Source organism: Chiloscyllium plagiosum, unplaced genomic scaffold (genome assembly GCF_037043375.1).
Source record: "Chiloscyllium plagiosum isolate Xiang-an unplaced genomic scaffold, Cpla_swu_hap1 HiC_scaffold_26, whole genome shotgun sequence".
NCBI lineage: Eukaryota > Metazoa > Chordata > Chondrichthyes > Orectolobiformes > Hemiscylliidae > Chiloscyllium > Chiloscyllium plagiosum.
In genome coordinates, this window is record NW_028270164.1 from 25,910,959 (window position 1) to 25,927,253 (window position 16,295).

At 39.5% G+C, this 16,295-nt stretch overlaps 1 protein-coding gene across 3 annotated transcripts in view; it reads right to left on the minus strand.

Moving 5' to 3' along the window:
• Positions 1-16,295, minus strand: part of LOC122563195 (copine-8-like) — a 664,955-nt gene that overhangs the window by 82,585 nt on the left and 566,075 nt on the right. For all 3 annotated transcript variants that reach the window (XM_043716737.2, XM_087973593.1, XM_087973594.1), the window contains exons 16-17: positions 15,115-15,296; positions 12,225-12,352 (exon numbers count right to left, since the gene is read on the minus strand). In XM_043716737.2, coding sequence (XP_043572672.1) covers positions 12,225-12,352; positions 15,115-15,296 — 310 coding nt within the window. The remainder of the gene's footprint in view (positions 1-12,224; positions 12,353-15,114; positions 15,297-16,295) is intronic.

Here is a 16,295-nt window from a genome sequence, read left to right on the forward strand (position 1 = left end):
TATGCAATGAGTCCCTCACAACTTGACATTATACAGTGCTTTCACTGCTGCAAATGGTTTAAATGGAATTCACGTCTAAAAAGAAATGCTGCATCACATTTCTAAAGAAGAATCCCATATTTAGGAAATTCCTCACTTGTCCAATTTGCATCCACGTTCCTCACCAATTGGAAGATATGACCTATAGGGAGAGGCTGAGTAGGCTGGGGTTGTTTTCCCTGGAGCATCGGAGGCTGAGGGGTGACCATATAGTGGTTTATAAAATCATGAGGGGCATGGATAGGATAAATAGATGAGGTCTTTTCCCTGAGGTGGGGGAGTCCAAAACTAGAGGGCATAGGTTTAGTGTGAGAGGGGAAAGATTTAAAAGGGACCTTAGGGCAACTTTTTCACGCAAAGGGTGGTGTGTATGGAATGAGCTACCAGAGGAAGTGGCAGAGGCTGGTGCAATTGCAACATTTAAAAGGCATCTGGGTGGGTATATGAATACAAAGGGTTTAGAGGAACATGGACCAAGTCCTGGCAAATGGGACTAGATTAATTTATGATATCTGGTCGGCATGGACGAGTTGGACTGAAGGTACTCTAATTAACTACGCCCATCATCCAAATGTGCCTATCTCCTGTCCAATGCTTCCTAGTGTTTATGGTCTAGTACTTTTACAATGGTAAGTGAGGTGATAGGAAGAGGGGAATTTCCTTGTTAAAAAAACATTGGTTTATGCTCATCATTGGAAAGGGATTTGTTTTAATTCACAAGGGAGGACAAAATATCTATAGTTTTCATTTACAAGTTTCGATTCTCAATTTGACAGCAGAAGTTGTAAGCCCACATTTGGTCGGGTAATTGAAAGAACCGAGAACAGATACGTTGCAAGATTGACAGGGAGAAATACTGCAAGACATGAGGATGTTCTGAAGCACAGAGGTATTTCCAATAAGTAACGTAAGGGCAGAATAATGACTGACAGAAGCAAATAGGCTATTGGTTTGCAATTGCTTTAAGAGTCAAATTCAGGAAGATTTCAATATTTTTGTTTATGTTTTAGATTTCCATTGTCCAATTCCATCCTTTTTTCTGTACAAGTCTGAGGTTGTCAAAACAAGATGTATTAAAAGTAGAAGAATAAAGAGAATTAAGTGGAAAGAAAAGAAAACAGAAATAGTGGAGACCCTGCAAGGAATTTGAGTAAAAATAGCATACTGGACATGAGTCAGACTAAGACAGATTGTTCAATACAAGCTACTGACTTCTTACAGAATACAATATAAAATACAATCAAGTAAGATTGACAGTAAACGTTCCAGCATGTTTCTGAAAGGGAAAATAGAGGAATAGTGGGGGTGACAGATATTGATGTCTCATTAGCGGAGCAGGGAAAAAAGAAAGCAGAATTGTTTGGTGCGTTTTTGTGGGAAGCAGGAGCAGAATAAAAGGTCAGCACTCAGCTTTCTCCAACCTGTGGAGAGGAAAACAAAGAAAGCAAATACAACCAAGTACTGCAGAACATGGAAAAACTAGGTCCAGAAACTAAACTAAAGGGAACAGTTGAAGAGAATGCAGAGAAGAGAGAATTGCAATGCTGGAAGGGTATATACATTGTGCAAAAAAAAAGGGTGTTGTTGAAAGTGTAGCGATAAAGAGGGAGAGAGAAAGAACGCTGAGAGGTCTACAATGGGTTTACATCCCTTTCTAATGTCATTGAGGTGGTAGAAAGCCAAGAGAAGAATAATAACTATAGAGGAGTGGCATGGAGGAACGCTGCAGTGGAAAATGTGCAGGGACACTCTTGAGTTGGGATGTTTGTGCAGCTGAGAGGTTCAGAAAATGCCAGTGTAGTATGAGACCAGTGATGGAAACCACATCAACAGTAGAGGCATGTTCAAGGTAGATTGCAACAACCAAACAGGTCACAATGTCTACACATTGTAGTTGCATAAAAATGGATTCATATAGGTCTAGAATGAAGGGATGAAGAACATTGAATTGTATTTATTAGTGAAGTGTAAGGAATTATGTGTGACAAAATTCTCTAGTTGTCCATTTGGACTGCAACAAAGGCTTGCAGAAAAATAATTTTGAACCACTTAATAAAGTTGTTACTTGATGACATTTCTACTACCTAATTCTTGACCAATAGCTGATTAAGAATATTAACAGTTGATACAGTGAGTAAGTGCATTGATTTGCTGATCTATCGAGTAGGTGTGAAGCTTGGTCGCAGGTTCCTATCCTAGATGATTGAACAAATCATTTCGACTTTCACAGGATTACTTTGAAGGAAATCGTTCCTTTGAAAAATGACTTTTCCTTGACAAAGCATAGTTAGATGAAAGGCAAGTTGAAACATGCATCCAATTCTTCTTGGACAGTCTCAAAAACGTGTTGACAGAGTTTTAAAAGAATCAAATCTGGACAGTGTCTTTGAAGATTCTTAAGTGGATTCAAATAATGCACAGTTTGGTATGATTACCAGGCAGCCTAAAAGCATTGTCTTAGGTGCAACATAGAAATGAACATGTCAAGAATATCCAGTGGAATGGGACTGAATAAAGCATCATTTTTCTATCCCAGCAATTTCACATGCTCTTTTTGCAGTGACTATGGACCGAGAAAATAAGACTAATTTGGATGAACACAAATGAGCAAAACAAGGACCACTCAGGCTATAGACAGCTAGATGGTTCACCTCCAGCTAAGTGATTGAAGTGATTTCCAACTTATGTTGGACATCATGCCACCCCCCACCAAGCAACGTTTCCGTGGTATCCAGGTACACAGTGCACATTCAGTTACCTTCGTACACATTGGGATGCAAATTGGGCATTAATAGTTGTACCCTTAAAATTCCACAAGTCTCCAAAATCCCCTTATAGCAGAGATAAGGGGAAGGGTTCTGATCCAGATTGGTAGGCTTGATTATTGCTTGGTAAGTCAAATGTCTGACACACGCAGCTGAGAAAAGAGCAAAAAGCTAACCTTTTGGCTTTCCCATTTTGTCAAAATATTAGTGACAATAGAATTCAGGAATTGCTCACCCTTTGGTGAATTTAGCCAGATAACAGGCATAGCATGGATATTTGTTGTTTTTGTAATGAGGACTTTGATTAATTTGATCGAATTTCACAAAACAAATGTACTTTATACATTCATATGCTGCACGTGACAAAACATGGTTGTAGTTATAAAATCTATCAATATATGCAACCATCAACGTCCGAGGGATTGTCATTGGCTAGAAACTGCACTAGACTAGCCACATAAAGATCTGTCTTCAAAAGCAGATGAGTGACAGGGAATTCCAGATTAGGTAAGTTATCTCCTGACTCCCCAAAAGCCTGTTAACTGTCTGCAAGGCAAAAGTCAGGAGTGTGATGGAGTATCCACTGCCTACGTGAATCCAACAGCACTCAAGAAGCATCACTCTATTCAGGACAAAGCAGTTTGCTACACTGGCGCCCTATTGACCAACTTAAATATCCACTCCCTCCATCAGCTATGTAGTGGCGGCAGCACGTACTATACAAAACACATGGCAATAACTCAGCAATGCTTCTTCCAAACCCAGAACCTCTCCCACTTAGATGCACATGATGACCAGATGCATGGGAAGACCATCACGATGTTCCTAGACAGCGAAGAATGTTGCCTGAGATTACAAAGGGATCTTGATCAGATGGGCTAATAGGCTGAGAAGTGGCAGATGGAGTTTAATTTAGATAAATGTGAGGTCCTGCATTTTGGGAAAGCAAATCATAGTAGGACTTATACACTTAATGGTAAGGTCCTAGGGAGTGTTGCTGAACAAAGAGACCTTGGACTATAGGTTTATAGCTCCCTGAAAGATAGGATAGTGAAGAAGGCGTTTGGTATGCTTTCCTTTATTGGTCAGAGTATTGAGTACAGGAGTTGGGAGTTCATGTTGCAGCTGTACAGGACATTGGTTAGGCCACTGTGGGAATATTGCATGCAATTCTGGTCTCCTTCCTATCCGAAAGATGTTGGGAAACTTGAAAGGTTTCAGAAAAGATTTACAAGGATGTTGCCAGGGTTTGAGGATTTGAGCCATAGGCAGAGGTTGAATAGGCTGGGGCTGTTTTCGCTGGGTGACCTTATAGAGATTTATAAAATCATGAGGGGCATGGATAGGATAAATAGACAAAGTCTTTTCCCTGGGGTCGGGGAGTCCAGAACTAGAGGGCATAGGTTTAGGGTGAGAGGGGAAAGATATAAAAGAGACCTACGGGGCAACTTTTTCATGCAGAGGGTGGTACATGTATGGAATGATCTGCCAGAGGAAGTGGTGAGGCTGTTACAATTGTAAAATTTAAAAGGCATTTGGATGGGTATATGAATAGGAAGGGTTTAGAGGGATATGGGCCAAGTGCTGGCAGGTGGGACTAGATTGGGTTGGGATATCTGGTCGGCATGGACGGGTTGGACTGAAAGGTCTGTTTCCATGCTGTACATTTCTATGACCCTATGACCTCACATTATCTTTGAAATAAGAAAAGGTTAGGGTTTAGGTTACTTTCTTAATTTAACATCACCAACACTGATGAGGGCCTGTTTCCACACTGTATGGAATCTTATCTTTACTGTCACGTGATCAAAATCCTGGGGCTCCTTTCCTTACAGCACTGTTGCTACACTTGAACTGCAGCAATTTAAAAAAGGTGGTGGCTCACCACCCTCAAGGGATCTTTAGGGTCAGGCAACAAATACTGTGCCTTGCTCCTGATGCCCAACACAAAGAATAAAAGTAAGGATCTGTCTTACCACACTGCTTTTCAGTATCCCTTGTAAAAGTTAGGAGAAATGTATACATTGGCAATGGGAGGATTAGTATCGTAGTGTCTTACTGTTACTGTCCTGACAGCGTATTGCAATATACCGAGATATTGGTCAAATTATATAGGAGCAACAAGATACTAATTCAAGGAAATATATAATGCAGGTTTAACATTTGTAATGGCGGTATTACTATTTTATGAAAAAAACTCACAGCAAAGGCAAAGTAAGGAGTGGGCAAAAGGCCAAATTGCCTGCAGCATCATGCTGATTCCATTGACCACAGAGGCAGGAAAATTTGCTGTAATCAATTCCTTGTTAAGCTGGACCAAGAATTCCCATGCTTTTGAGATTGAGAGAATGTTAAAACATTTTGCCCAGACAAAATACAGAAAACAATTTGCATAACTTTGCATGCAAATTAGTCACCACTTCAGACTGAAAGATATGTCAAGCAGTCTGATGTTTCCAACAGAAAAAATGAAATCTAGACAGATTACTTATGCACCTTACAACATTAATAAACAAAACAAAAGTTCAAAATATTGCTAAAAAGGGATATATTTGAGATTATTGGAGGCAGTAGTGATGGTAACTGTAGAAATAATAGAAAGGGATTGTTTTAGCCATTGCAAAACATCAATTGATCTGGAATTAACATTTTTGATTTTTGATTTTATCCAACTATCCAATAATAACAATGCCAAAAGATATGTCCAGAATTTTTCTGAGGTACGTTAATATTAACGTTTTGTTATAAGATTAATCTGCTGCTAAGATGCTTTGGCAAAACCTTGCAGCTTCTGTACAAAACATAATTACATCTGAAGAAACCAACTTGGTAGTGGACCAGTTTGGAGAGGTATCCTATTGAGAAAGTTCATAATTGTTACTTTTTAAACCACTCCAGATATGAATGACTGGCTGAGATTCAAGATTTGAGGATAATTCAATTTTTTTCTTTAATGCCCAATATGATAATATTGAAAATGGATCTATTGGTATGGATAGGCATTCTCTCTAGAGACCACACAGACACATCAAATCAGGAATAATAGCTTAGACTGGTTACAGACCAATAGATGCTGTCATTGTGATCATACCCTGACTGTGTTTACTGCAGAAGATCTCGCATCAGAAATTTCAGACTTGCAACATAAAATATCTGTGACATAAGCAGGGACCAATTTAAGTGTATCAAAAGTTGCCTTAAAAGTCAAAAGTAATTTCATGACTGAAGTTTTTAAAAAGGTTACTTATTTGAGATTGTTAAAGATACAAGATATTTAACGCTATTGTCATTTAATGCTTATAACAAGTTCTGTGTCTCAGATCCCAGTATATTTGTGCATGCCACATCTAAACATGAGAACATTTATTAATATGCATGTAAATTACTTAGTTGGTATTTCTTTCAGGTGTCAGCTTGCAATAGTCAGTTTCTCTTTGTAAATGCATGTTCATGGACACAATTCATGTTAATTTGCATTCGGGATGGAATGAAGTTTCAAAATAATATAGCACCTGTATCAATTTAATGAAAACAAATTATGTTTCTGCCTCCCAAGACTTCTATGATGTTAGAAACTGAAAGAAATGCAGAGGCTGTAAATCAATGACGAAAATAGAAATTACTGGAAAAGCTCAGCAGGTCTGGCAGCATCGGTGGAGAGAAAGCAAAGTTAATGTTTTGGGTCGAGTGACCCTTCCTCAGAACGGTTCTGAGGAAGGGTCACTTCACCTGAAATATTAACTCTGATTTCTCTCCACAGATGCTGCCAGACCTGCTGAGCATTTCCCGTACTTTTTGACTTCAAAGATTTTGTTTGGAAAACTTTGTTAACTATTCTCATTGTTACATCTTTTGTGTAATGACAATGGTAACTTTGAGCAGTAGCCTTGAATACCAAGCTCCTGAGACAAAGGAATCTTTAACCCTTAAAATTCTTCAATCTTTGATTTTACAGCATTACAAGTTACTACTATGATTATGCATAAAAGATAAATACTTCGTGCTGTAAGGTTTTTTTAAACTGTTAGCAAGTTTTGAAAAGATTTGTAGCTCAGGTTGAGGTTCTGGATGCTACATGCAGGCAGAAAACTAACCAGCTGGATACATGAACATCAACTAGCCACAAAACGACATGACCCTCTCTCACTAGTATCCTTACATACAGATAACGAAGGACATTACTTCGAGTGGGACAACACATCCATCCTAGGACAAGCCAAATAGAGACACGCACGAGAATCCCTAGAAGCATGACATTCAAAGCGGAACTCTATCAACAAACACATCAAGTTAGACTCCATCTACCACCCCCTGATAAAAAGCACAGGAAATGACATCACCACAGGAAATGATGTCACCACATGAAATTACATGACCAACCCAAACATATAAACAGAAAGCAGGAATTATCAATACTGATTTGCCTGGAGGCCCATTGAAGATGTTACTGAGTAGGGTGACAAAACATCTGGAAATGAACCTTTTTTAAACTGTATTTTGCTTTTGAATACCATGAAGGCTTTATTTTCTCTGATTTAAAACACTGTTCATTAGAGAAACAAGCAAAATATGAGCTGGAATTATATTGCTTCTGGCAATGAGATTGTTTGGCACATTTGATGGCACATGTTGGAGCTTGATAATGTGGTATTCCTTGTTTTCCCTCTAACCTCTTTGCTACTATCTTCCCAAACACTTAAGAATGTGTGGAGTTATACTAAATTAAATGCAGAATCAGTTATATTACTGGGAACCACAGTTACACTACTTGCTTGAGGCTCCATGAAGTCAAAAATGACAAATCACAATTTGTATCAATATATACTTTATAGTGCACTACCTTCTGATACTAATAAGATTTGTAATTTGTTTAAAAAGATCTAAGAAATGCTAACCTTTTATTTTGCTGTTCCAGTGTCACTGCCATTTGAAGTCCCTAGAGAAAACATGTTTTGAACTCAGACTTCTCGAGGGGCATTGTAACCTTACTCTCAACCCATAAAATGTCTGCTCAACACAGGCCATCTTTTTATGACTATGTGGGAAACTGTCAGCTCTTAGAAAACTGACCACTGGAAGCTTCTAGCCTGAAGCCAGTTAATCAAAAATGGACTGCAAGGAAATATAGTGTTGCCGTTCTCATTAATCAAACAGCCAGTTTTATGCAATTGTACTTTAGAAGGTTACATCAACTTTGATATAGATGCCAATCAGGAGATCAATTCAGAAGACTTTTGTTCATCAGAAGCCCCTCTAATATCCTCTTAAAATAAGGGACTGTAAACACATGAAATGGATACTTGTCCAGACTACCGATTGCAAGGTTGATCACAACAGTGCTTGGGATCCCTGTCTAAAGACTTTTATTTAGCAAAATACTTTTTGTTCCATAGGAACAGCCTACAGATGCCTATTAATAGCCATAATGGAGTAAGACCTAGTAGACTGCTAAGTATATTATACAAAATTTGACGAATCAATGAACCAGTCTTAATTGTAACGCTGTCTAAATGACAGTGAATTCACTGAAACACCTATGACAGACAAAAATGCTTGAAGTGAAGGATAACTATCTCCAAGTTCGACAGAGCTAAAGGAAAATGTAGACAGCCCTATTACAGTAAAGCTGGGAAAAAATTGGGAATTTAACCAATTGGGTAATACCCAACTTGAATTGTGCTGAAATTGGATTTTTCCATTTCTTTATTCTCTAAGTGGTGAAATAGGGATGTATAGTTACTGCAACAAAAGTAGAATTTAATTGGCTGGTTGAAGTTTAGCAAACTTCATTTAGTAGGTCAATTACGATTCAAAACTGAAAATATAAAGTTACAGTTGGCACAATTTAGATTTAATCGAAATTTTTTGAGAATTTGTGCATACTTCATTTAACTAAGCTACTGAGGTTAATTTAGATTTCGATTTGGATTACTTACAGTGTGGAAACAGGCCCTTCGGCCCAACAAGTCCACACCGACCCGCCGAAGCGCAACCCACCCATACCCCTACATTTACCCCTTTAACCTAACACTACGGGTAATTTAGCACGGCCAATTCACCTGACCTGCACATCTTTGGACTGTGGGAGGAAACCGGAGCACCCGGAGGAAACCCACGCAGACACGGGGAGAATGTGCAAACTCCACACAGTCAGTCGCCTGAGTCGGGAATTGAACCCGGGTCTCTGGCGCTGTGAGGCAGCAGTGCTAACCACTGTGCCACCGTGCCGCCCTGTTAATATTTCTGTAGTCCAGTTACACACAAATTTCAGTTTGTTTTTTTAAGTTTTGAAGATGATTTTACTTTAGTACTGGATTTGAAAGAAATATATAGAATAGTTTCCCACTCTATAGTGACCATGTCTAAATCAGCTATTAAAGCAGAATCCTCAATATATTAAATCAATAACATACCTCAAACCAATCTCAGGAAAATATTCTCTACTGTACAAATGAGACATTTCCATTCTTACAGTTTGATTTTGTATACCTGTACTTATTGGACCATTCATACAGTGTACTACTTCAGTCAATCAGCACAATAGGCTAACTCATCACCGTACGTTTCAAGGTTTATCTTTTGTGTGCACTCATTCTCCTTATTTAAACCTTGAATTGGTGATTTGTAATGGTGATGTTACAATCTTAATATAAGCTATGCCATTTGGATTGATTGTGACCTTCTTTCAGTGATTATTTTATAAAAGGGGAGCAAACATTTTGGAATTTTTAACCATTTGTTCGAAAATACCCGAGTTAAAATAGAAAATGTTGACGTAACTAGCAAATTGCCAATGGCATTGCCAAATGAATCAGAACTGTGCAAGAATAAGGATATTAGTCCAAGGAATTGGCAGTGTTGATGATGAGATTGATCTCAGGATCCAATAGCATTGTTTCTAAAGTTCCAAAAGCATTTGAAGGAAATCTTGTGTGAAACTGAAAAAAGAAAATGCTAGAAATCACAGAGAGCATCCATGGAGAGACAGCAAGCTAGATGACTCTAGATGACTCTTCGCCAGAGCTGAAGTGTGGAAGGGACAGCATTTACGCTGTAGCGGGGTGTGGGGGGGGAGGGTGGTGAGTGAGGGTAGTGGATGTAGGGTGATCGTGGAGAAATGATGTTGATACTTCAGATAAAGTGATCATAATGTGAGAATGGCAGCATAGTGGTGAGTCTACCTGCCAGACCTGAAAGGACAGACAGTCTTACTGGAACCGGCAAGGGGAGAGAGAGGACATGATAACAGAATGTAACAAGCTAAAAGAAAGGGAATAAATGGGAGTTGGTTCATATTTTGAAGGTGTTGAACTCAATATTAAGTCCAGAAGGCTACTCTGAAGATGAGATGTTGTTCCTCCAGTTTGCGCTGTGATTCACTGGAACACTGCAACGTGCCAAGGACAGACATGTAGGCATTCAAGCAGGACACTGTGCTAAAATGACTAGCTACAGAAAGGTCAGGGCATGCTTGCGTACAGATGGGGGGGACGGTTCCGCAAGTGGTCCCCCAGTCTGTATTTGGTTTCTCCAATGTAGAGTAGGCCACATTGGGTACAGTGAATACAATACAGAAGATTGGAGGAGATACAGGTGAAACGCTGCTTCACCTGTAAAGACTGTTTCGACCATTGGATGGTGAGTGGGGAGGGAGTGAAGGGTGTTGTATCTTCTGCGGTTATATAGGAAGATGCGTGGAGAGGATGAGTTCTGGTGTTGGTAGTTGTGGAATGGACAAGAGTGTCCTGGAGGGAGCAATCCCTGCAAAATGAAAATGAGAGAATGAGGGGAAGATGTGTTTTACATGGTTTTCTGCTATAGTTGTCTGAAATGGAGGAGAATGATTCTTTGAATGTACAGACTGGTGGGATGAAAACTGAGGAAAAGAGAACCTGATCACACTGATATGATTGATGGAAAGGGGCAAGGCTGGGTGATAGGTCAGATGCAGTTGAGGTTCCCTCGACCACAGTGTGCAGGAAACCATGGTCATGGAAGAAGTAAGCCATGTCAGCACCGCTGTTGTGGAAGGTGACATCATCCATACAGATGTGATGTAGGTGAAGGAACTGGGAAAACAGGATGGAGTCCTTGCAGGACGTAGGGTGTGACTACGAGCTGTAGCGAAGGTAGCTATGGGAGACAGTGGGATGGCAGTGGGCAGCTGCCTCTAAAGAAATGCAATGTCTAAACTTTTGTGAGCGATCATTAGCAGGCTACATAAAACTGTTAGAAGGAATTATGAAAGCGGACATGCTGCTGCAGCTTTATTGACCCTGCTCCAATCTAACCATGATCTGATCTCACTATGATACAACACTTCTCACACCTCCCCAGTGGTACCTTTGGAGCAAATGTATAATTAATCCTTTACTCTCAAGTCTAACATCACTGGGAAAGGAAGTCTTGGATGGAGAGCATTTGAAGGTGAGATTCCAGAATCTATGATAATGGTGTTCATCCTCCAGCAATGGAACTATGGTCCAGTTGACCATGAGTGCTGATAGTGAGTCTTAACATGTGAATGGAGAAAAGAAGTTCTCCTAGAACAGAGTCATGAGAACCCCCTTAGTCAGGAGTATAGTTCTGGTGAAAAGAATACCAGAATTAGGGCTTTTTCAGATGTATGTAAGTAAACAACTGCAAACTCTCGCAGCTCTATGAGGGAAAGACCCAGTGGAATGTGACACTCAATGTCCTTGACTTTGTACGATTACCAAGCTCCAATCTCACCAACATTTCCACTTGCTAATCTACTCACATGCAAAACTACTGAATGACCATTTGTGAAAATTATAAAATGTGTGGTTTAGTTTATTTAAGGTCTTACCTTGTAACTATCTATTATGTAATATCTATTACAGATATTAATATTTGAAATAAAATTGGTAAATATTTTGAGTGATTCAATTGGTTCATCAAAACATATGTGACTGGCAACTGCTAATATTCTAAGTTCCTAATTAAATGTGACCATAATTTGTGATAAAAGCTCTTGCAAGGGAAGTGCATGTAAGAAATGTTTTAGTAAATATCGATGGTGTAACTTAAACAATACCAGGATTTTTCCACTAATACATAAGTTCGAATGCAGGTCTACGGAAATGTGTTTCTCTTTTCATCATTAGCATTGTTTAAAGGACTCAAAGCACTACAACATTTACCAACATAATGATCTGCTGGTTTCGCTCAGACTGTGACATTTGATAGAAAACATGATTTATTGGAAAACATTAATCAGCGTTAATTTAATTCCTGTGGTGCTCAATAAGTCAACAGATTCACAAAGTCTTTTTAATCTGTGTATTATCTTGTACCAAAATTTCTAAACGAGGGAGTCAAATAAATTTCTGATTTACACATACATCGGAAAAAAGTCAAGACTGTTAAAATGGTACGCTGAAGAGCTGCTGATGTTACCTTGCTACATGGTTAATCACTGGTGCAAAGTTTGTTGGTCCATAAAGCTGCACTGTTTTGAGGCTCCTGTGATATGCTTCAAGAATTCCTTCAATACCATTACAATATGGGTTGTCAGGGTTGCCATTCTGTAAAGATATTAAGAGGAAATAAAACACAATTGAAGATTAGTGTGAATCTCAGGGTTTTTTCCTGGTATTTGTTTCAGATCCTGGCTTTATTTTTCGCTAAAGATTAGATTAGACTCCTTACAGTGTGGAAACAGGCCGTTCAGCCCAACCAATCCACACTGACCCTCTGAAGAGTAATCCACCTAGACCCATTTCCCTCTGACCAATGCACCTAACACTATAGGCAATTTAGCATGTCCAATTCACCTGACCTGCACAAATTTGGATTGTGGGAGGAAACCAGAGCACCAAAAGGAAACCCAGGCAGACACGAGGAGAATGTGCAAACTCCACACAGACAGTTGCCCGAGGCTGGAATTGAACCTGGTGCTGTGAGGCTGTGCTGCTGTGCTACCGTGCCGCCCCAAAGTAAAAATATTATTTGTCATTTATTCACCTCTTAATGTACAATATACTTGACAGTTTGGCTCATGTTTCAACTGTTATGCTGTTTTATTATAAAATTCAATAGCAGTATCAGGTAATTCTGGGACAACGTGCGTTTTGGCAGTGAAATTTGGCTACAACGTCACTGAAGAATTAGGGAACGATATTTTCAAGTACATTTACCTCCGTTCACAATAGCATGATTCCAGTGGGGATTGGTTCATGCCCTTTGTTCTGCGCACGCGCGCTGTCAGTGCCAATCTGTGCACGTGGGATGTCAGCACCGGTCTTTGTGCCGTACTGATACAGCACCTTTCTGTGAGAAGTACTGTACAGAGAGCAGCTTTCTTACATTTCTTAAACGTACTGTGTTAAATTTATTTTTGTTTCATTAACAAATATGATTTCAGCCTTCAATCAGGCTGTGCTATACTTTGTATTAGACCTCTGGTTGACTTTTGAGTGATCATAAGTGATTTTTTTGCTGGTCTGCCCCTAACCCCACTTTTCCAATAAGCCCCATTATTTCTATTAAGTGATTTTCTATTAAGCAATGTTGTTTTGCTGGAATGCAACTATGGTGTTATAGGAGAACTATCTATTTAAAGACTATTACTGAAAGGCACTGAACATACTGAAATAATTTGGCACTATTTTGAGGTATGACCAACAATAATTGATCTTTACTACTTTGCATTTTACTGTAAAATTTATAGAAGTACAGAATCCTTGCAGTGTGGCAAGAGGCCATTCACCCTATCGAGTTTGCACCTAACTTCTTCCCATAACCATGCATTTACCATGATTAAGGGCTGGACTCCTGTTGTGTGAATAAAACTTCAAGGCATCTCAGGATCCTTGACTTTGCAATACTACTGAGTCTTGCATTTTGGATCTCTATCATAAATGCTGTAGTTAAAAACTAAATGGATTTCCAACAAAAGTACCCTTGAACTTGTCATAATCAAATGAGAAAAGTTAATCAGCTGCTAAAATGAACATCAGATTGAAAACAGTCCCCCTAATGAAATCTTAAGATTGTCAGTTCACTGCATAATGTTAATCTCAATACATTTTGCAAGAAGAGCATCTTGTTACACTAATTGGCAAATGTGACAACATTATCAAAGGCACTTCTCTTCAGGTAAACATAAAATAATGGCTGCATGTCCAGGAATTGTGTCAGTAACTGAGATATGGAAACATTTGCTTTTCCCCAGACTTATTGTTAATTGATTTATTTTTAGTCCATATTCTCCAGTTGTGTGTCTACAACATTGATTTGCTCTCAGGCTTCTCCCAATGTCAATCGTGAACATGCAACTGAACTTATAACAAGTAGCATGAGTCAGTGATAACATTTTCCGATTTTGTTTTTTACCCTGTGGAAAAATTCTCAATACCCAATTAAACCTTGCAATTGAGCATTTTCTTTTCTTTCAGACCCAGAATGAGCAACGATAATTAAAATGGAAATGTTACCTTTAAAGAAACAACTCCCATTTATATAGATTTTTTTCACATAATTTCATAGAGTCTATGACACAGAAACAAGCCACTTGAACCAATTTGGTTTTGCAGCATTTGTTCTGCTTTATCCAAGCCAATGAGCACACCTTTTGATTCTTTTCTCTTCATATGCATATCTAGCTTCCATTGAAATGCTTCGATATTCTTTTTTGAACTACTACTTGATTTAATGCACTCCCCATTCTTACCAATTTTGGGCGAAAACACTTCAATTGCTTCTAGTTCTGACACACACAAGTGGAGACATTTTCTCTAATTTTGAAGCACTTCACAACCAATTAAGTACTTCTGAAACTTTGTCCCTGCAGGAATGCTAACGGTAAATACAATAATATGTGCAAGATGAACAAGCATCTTATGATAAAGTCCCATGTGATCAAAGGTTCAGGAATCCATCCACCCAGTGTTGGCAACCCTAAATATCCTCAGTGTATCTCTGAATTGAAGTGCAGTTTGGACATTGACCTGAAGGTGCCCAAACGTACATAATAGGAAATCATACTCACAAGAAACAAGAATTTTCTGTTAATCAATTCATGCAAGCATTATCCTCCATTGGGTTCTAACTCTTTGTGTTCTATTAGTTAGCAGGATAGTGTATGAACATGAAATCGATGCAAAAGATTGGCCAAGATCTTATTGAATTGTGGAGCATCTATGAGACACAAGTTCTGCTCCATTTTTTTATTTCCCTAATAAGTATACTCAAGCTTTGTACACCTGCCCTGTTCCCATCCATACTTCAAGTGTCTTTCCTCATATGAGATCTTACATTATAAAAGCTGAAAATTAAAATATTTTACCAAAGCAAACTCATGTGAAACTCTTCCATCAGGAGGCAGTTTAGCTCCAAATCCCAAAGCTGGAAACATCTTATCACTGTCATAGTCCTGAATGATTTCCCCCACTGCTTTCAGTGCCATTGCATATGCATTCATCTGGTAAGGATTCATATAGTGTAATGAGGTGGACTGAGATGGATTTCCTGGTGAGGCAAATAATAAGAAAAGCAATCTATTAAAACAAAATCATTTAATAAAAGGCAGTTGGCTATGTTATTTCAAGATGCCTATGAAATTGTAATGACTTATATTAATACCATTAACATAGCAACTTATGTTCACATTAGGACAGATCCCCCAATGACCATCGCCCATATTCCAGAGTGTCACTGGAGTGCATGGAACTCAAGTGTATTTTGTCTGATTCAAAGGTTTAGGTGATTTGCTTCGATGCTTGAACCTTGACTCTATTTGCACCCACTGTGAATCCATGGGAAGGTGCCGTATGTGATGGGAGAGGCGTTAGGTGTGATGGAGGAGTGGACTAGGTTGTCCCGGAGGGAACGATCTCTGCGGAATGCAGAAAGGGAGAGGGAAGGGAAGATGTGTTTAGTGGTGGCGTCGTGTTGGAGTTGGCAAAAATGGCAGAGGATTATTCTTTGCTCCTAGTCCTAGACAACCTAGTCCGCTCCTCCATCACGAAGAGAAAATGAGGTCTGCAGATGCTGGAGATCAGAGATGGAAATGTGTTGCTGGAGAAGCGCAGCAGGTCAGGCAGCATCTAGGGAACAGGAGAATCGACGTTTCGGGCATCAGCCCTTACATTCCTGAAGAAGGGCTAATGCCCGAAACGTCGATTCTCCTGTTCCCTAGATGCTGCCTGACCTGCTGCGCTTCTCCAGCAACACATTTCCATCTCGCTCCTCCATCACACCTAACGCCTCTCCCATCACAACCTAGTCCACTCCTCCATCACAGCTGACGCCTCTCCCATCACAACCTAGTCCACTCCTCCATCACACCTGACGCCTCTCCCATCACAACCTTGTCCACTCCTCCATCACACCTAACGCCTCTCCCATCACAACCTAGTCCACTCCTCCATCACACCTAACGCCTCTCCCATCACAACCTAGTCCACTCCTCCATCACACCTAACGCCTCTCCCATCACAATCTAGTCCACTCCTCCATCACACCTAA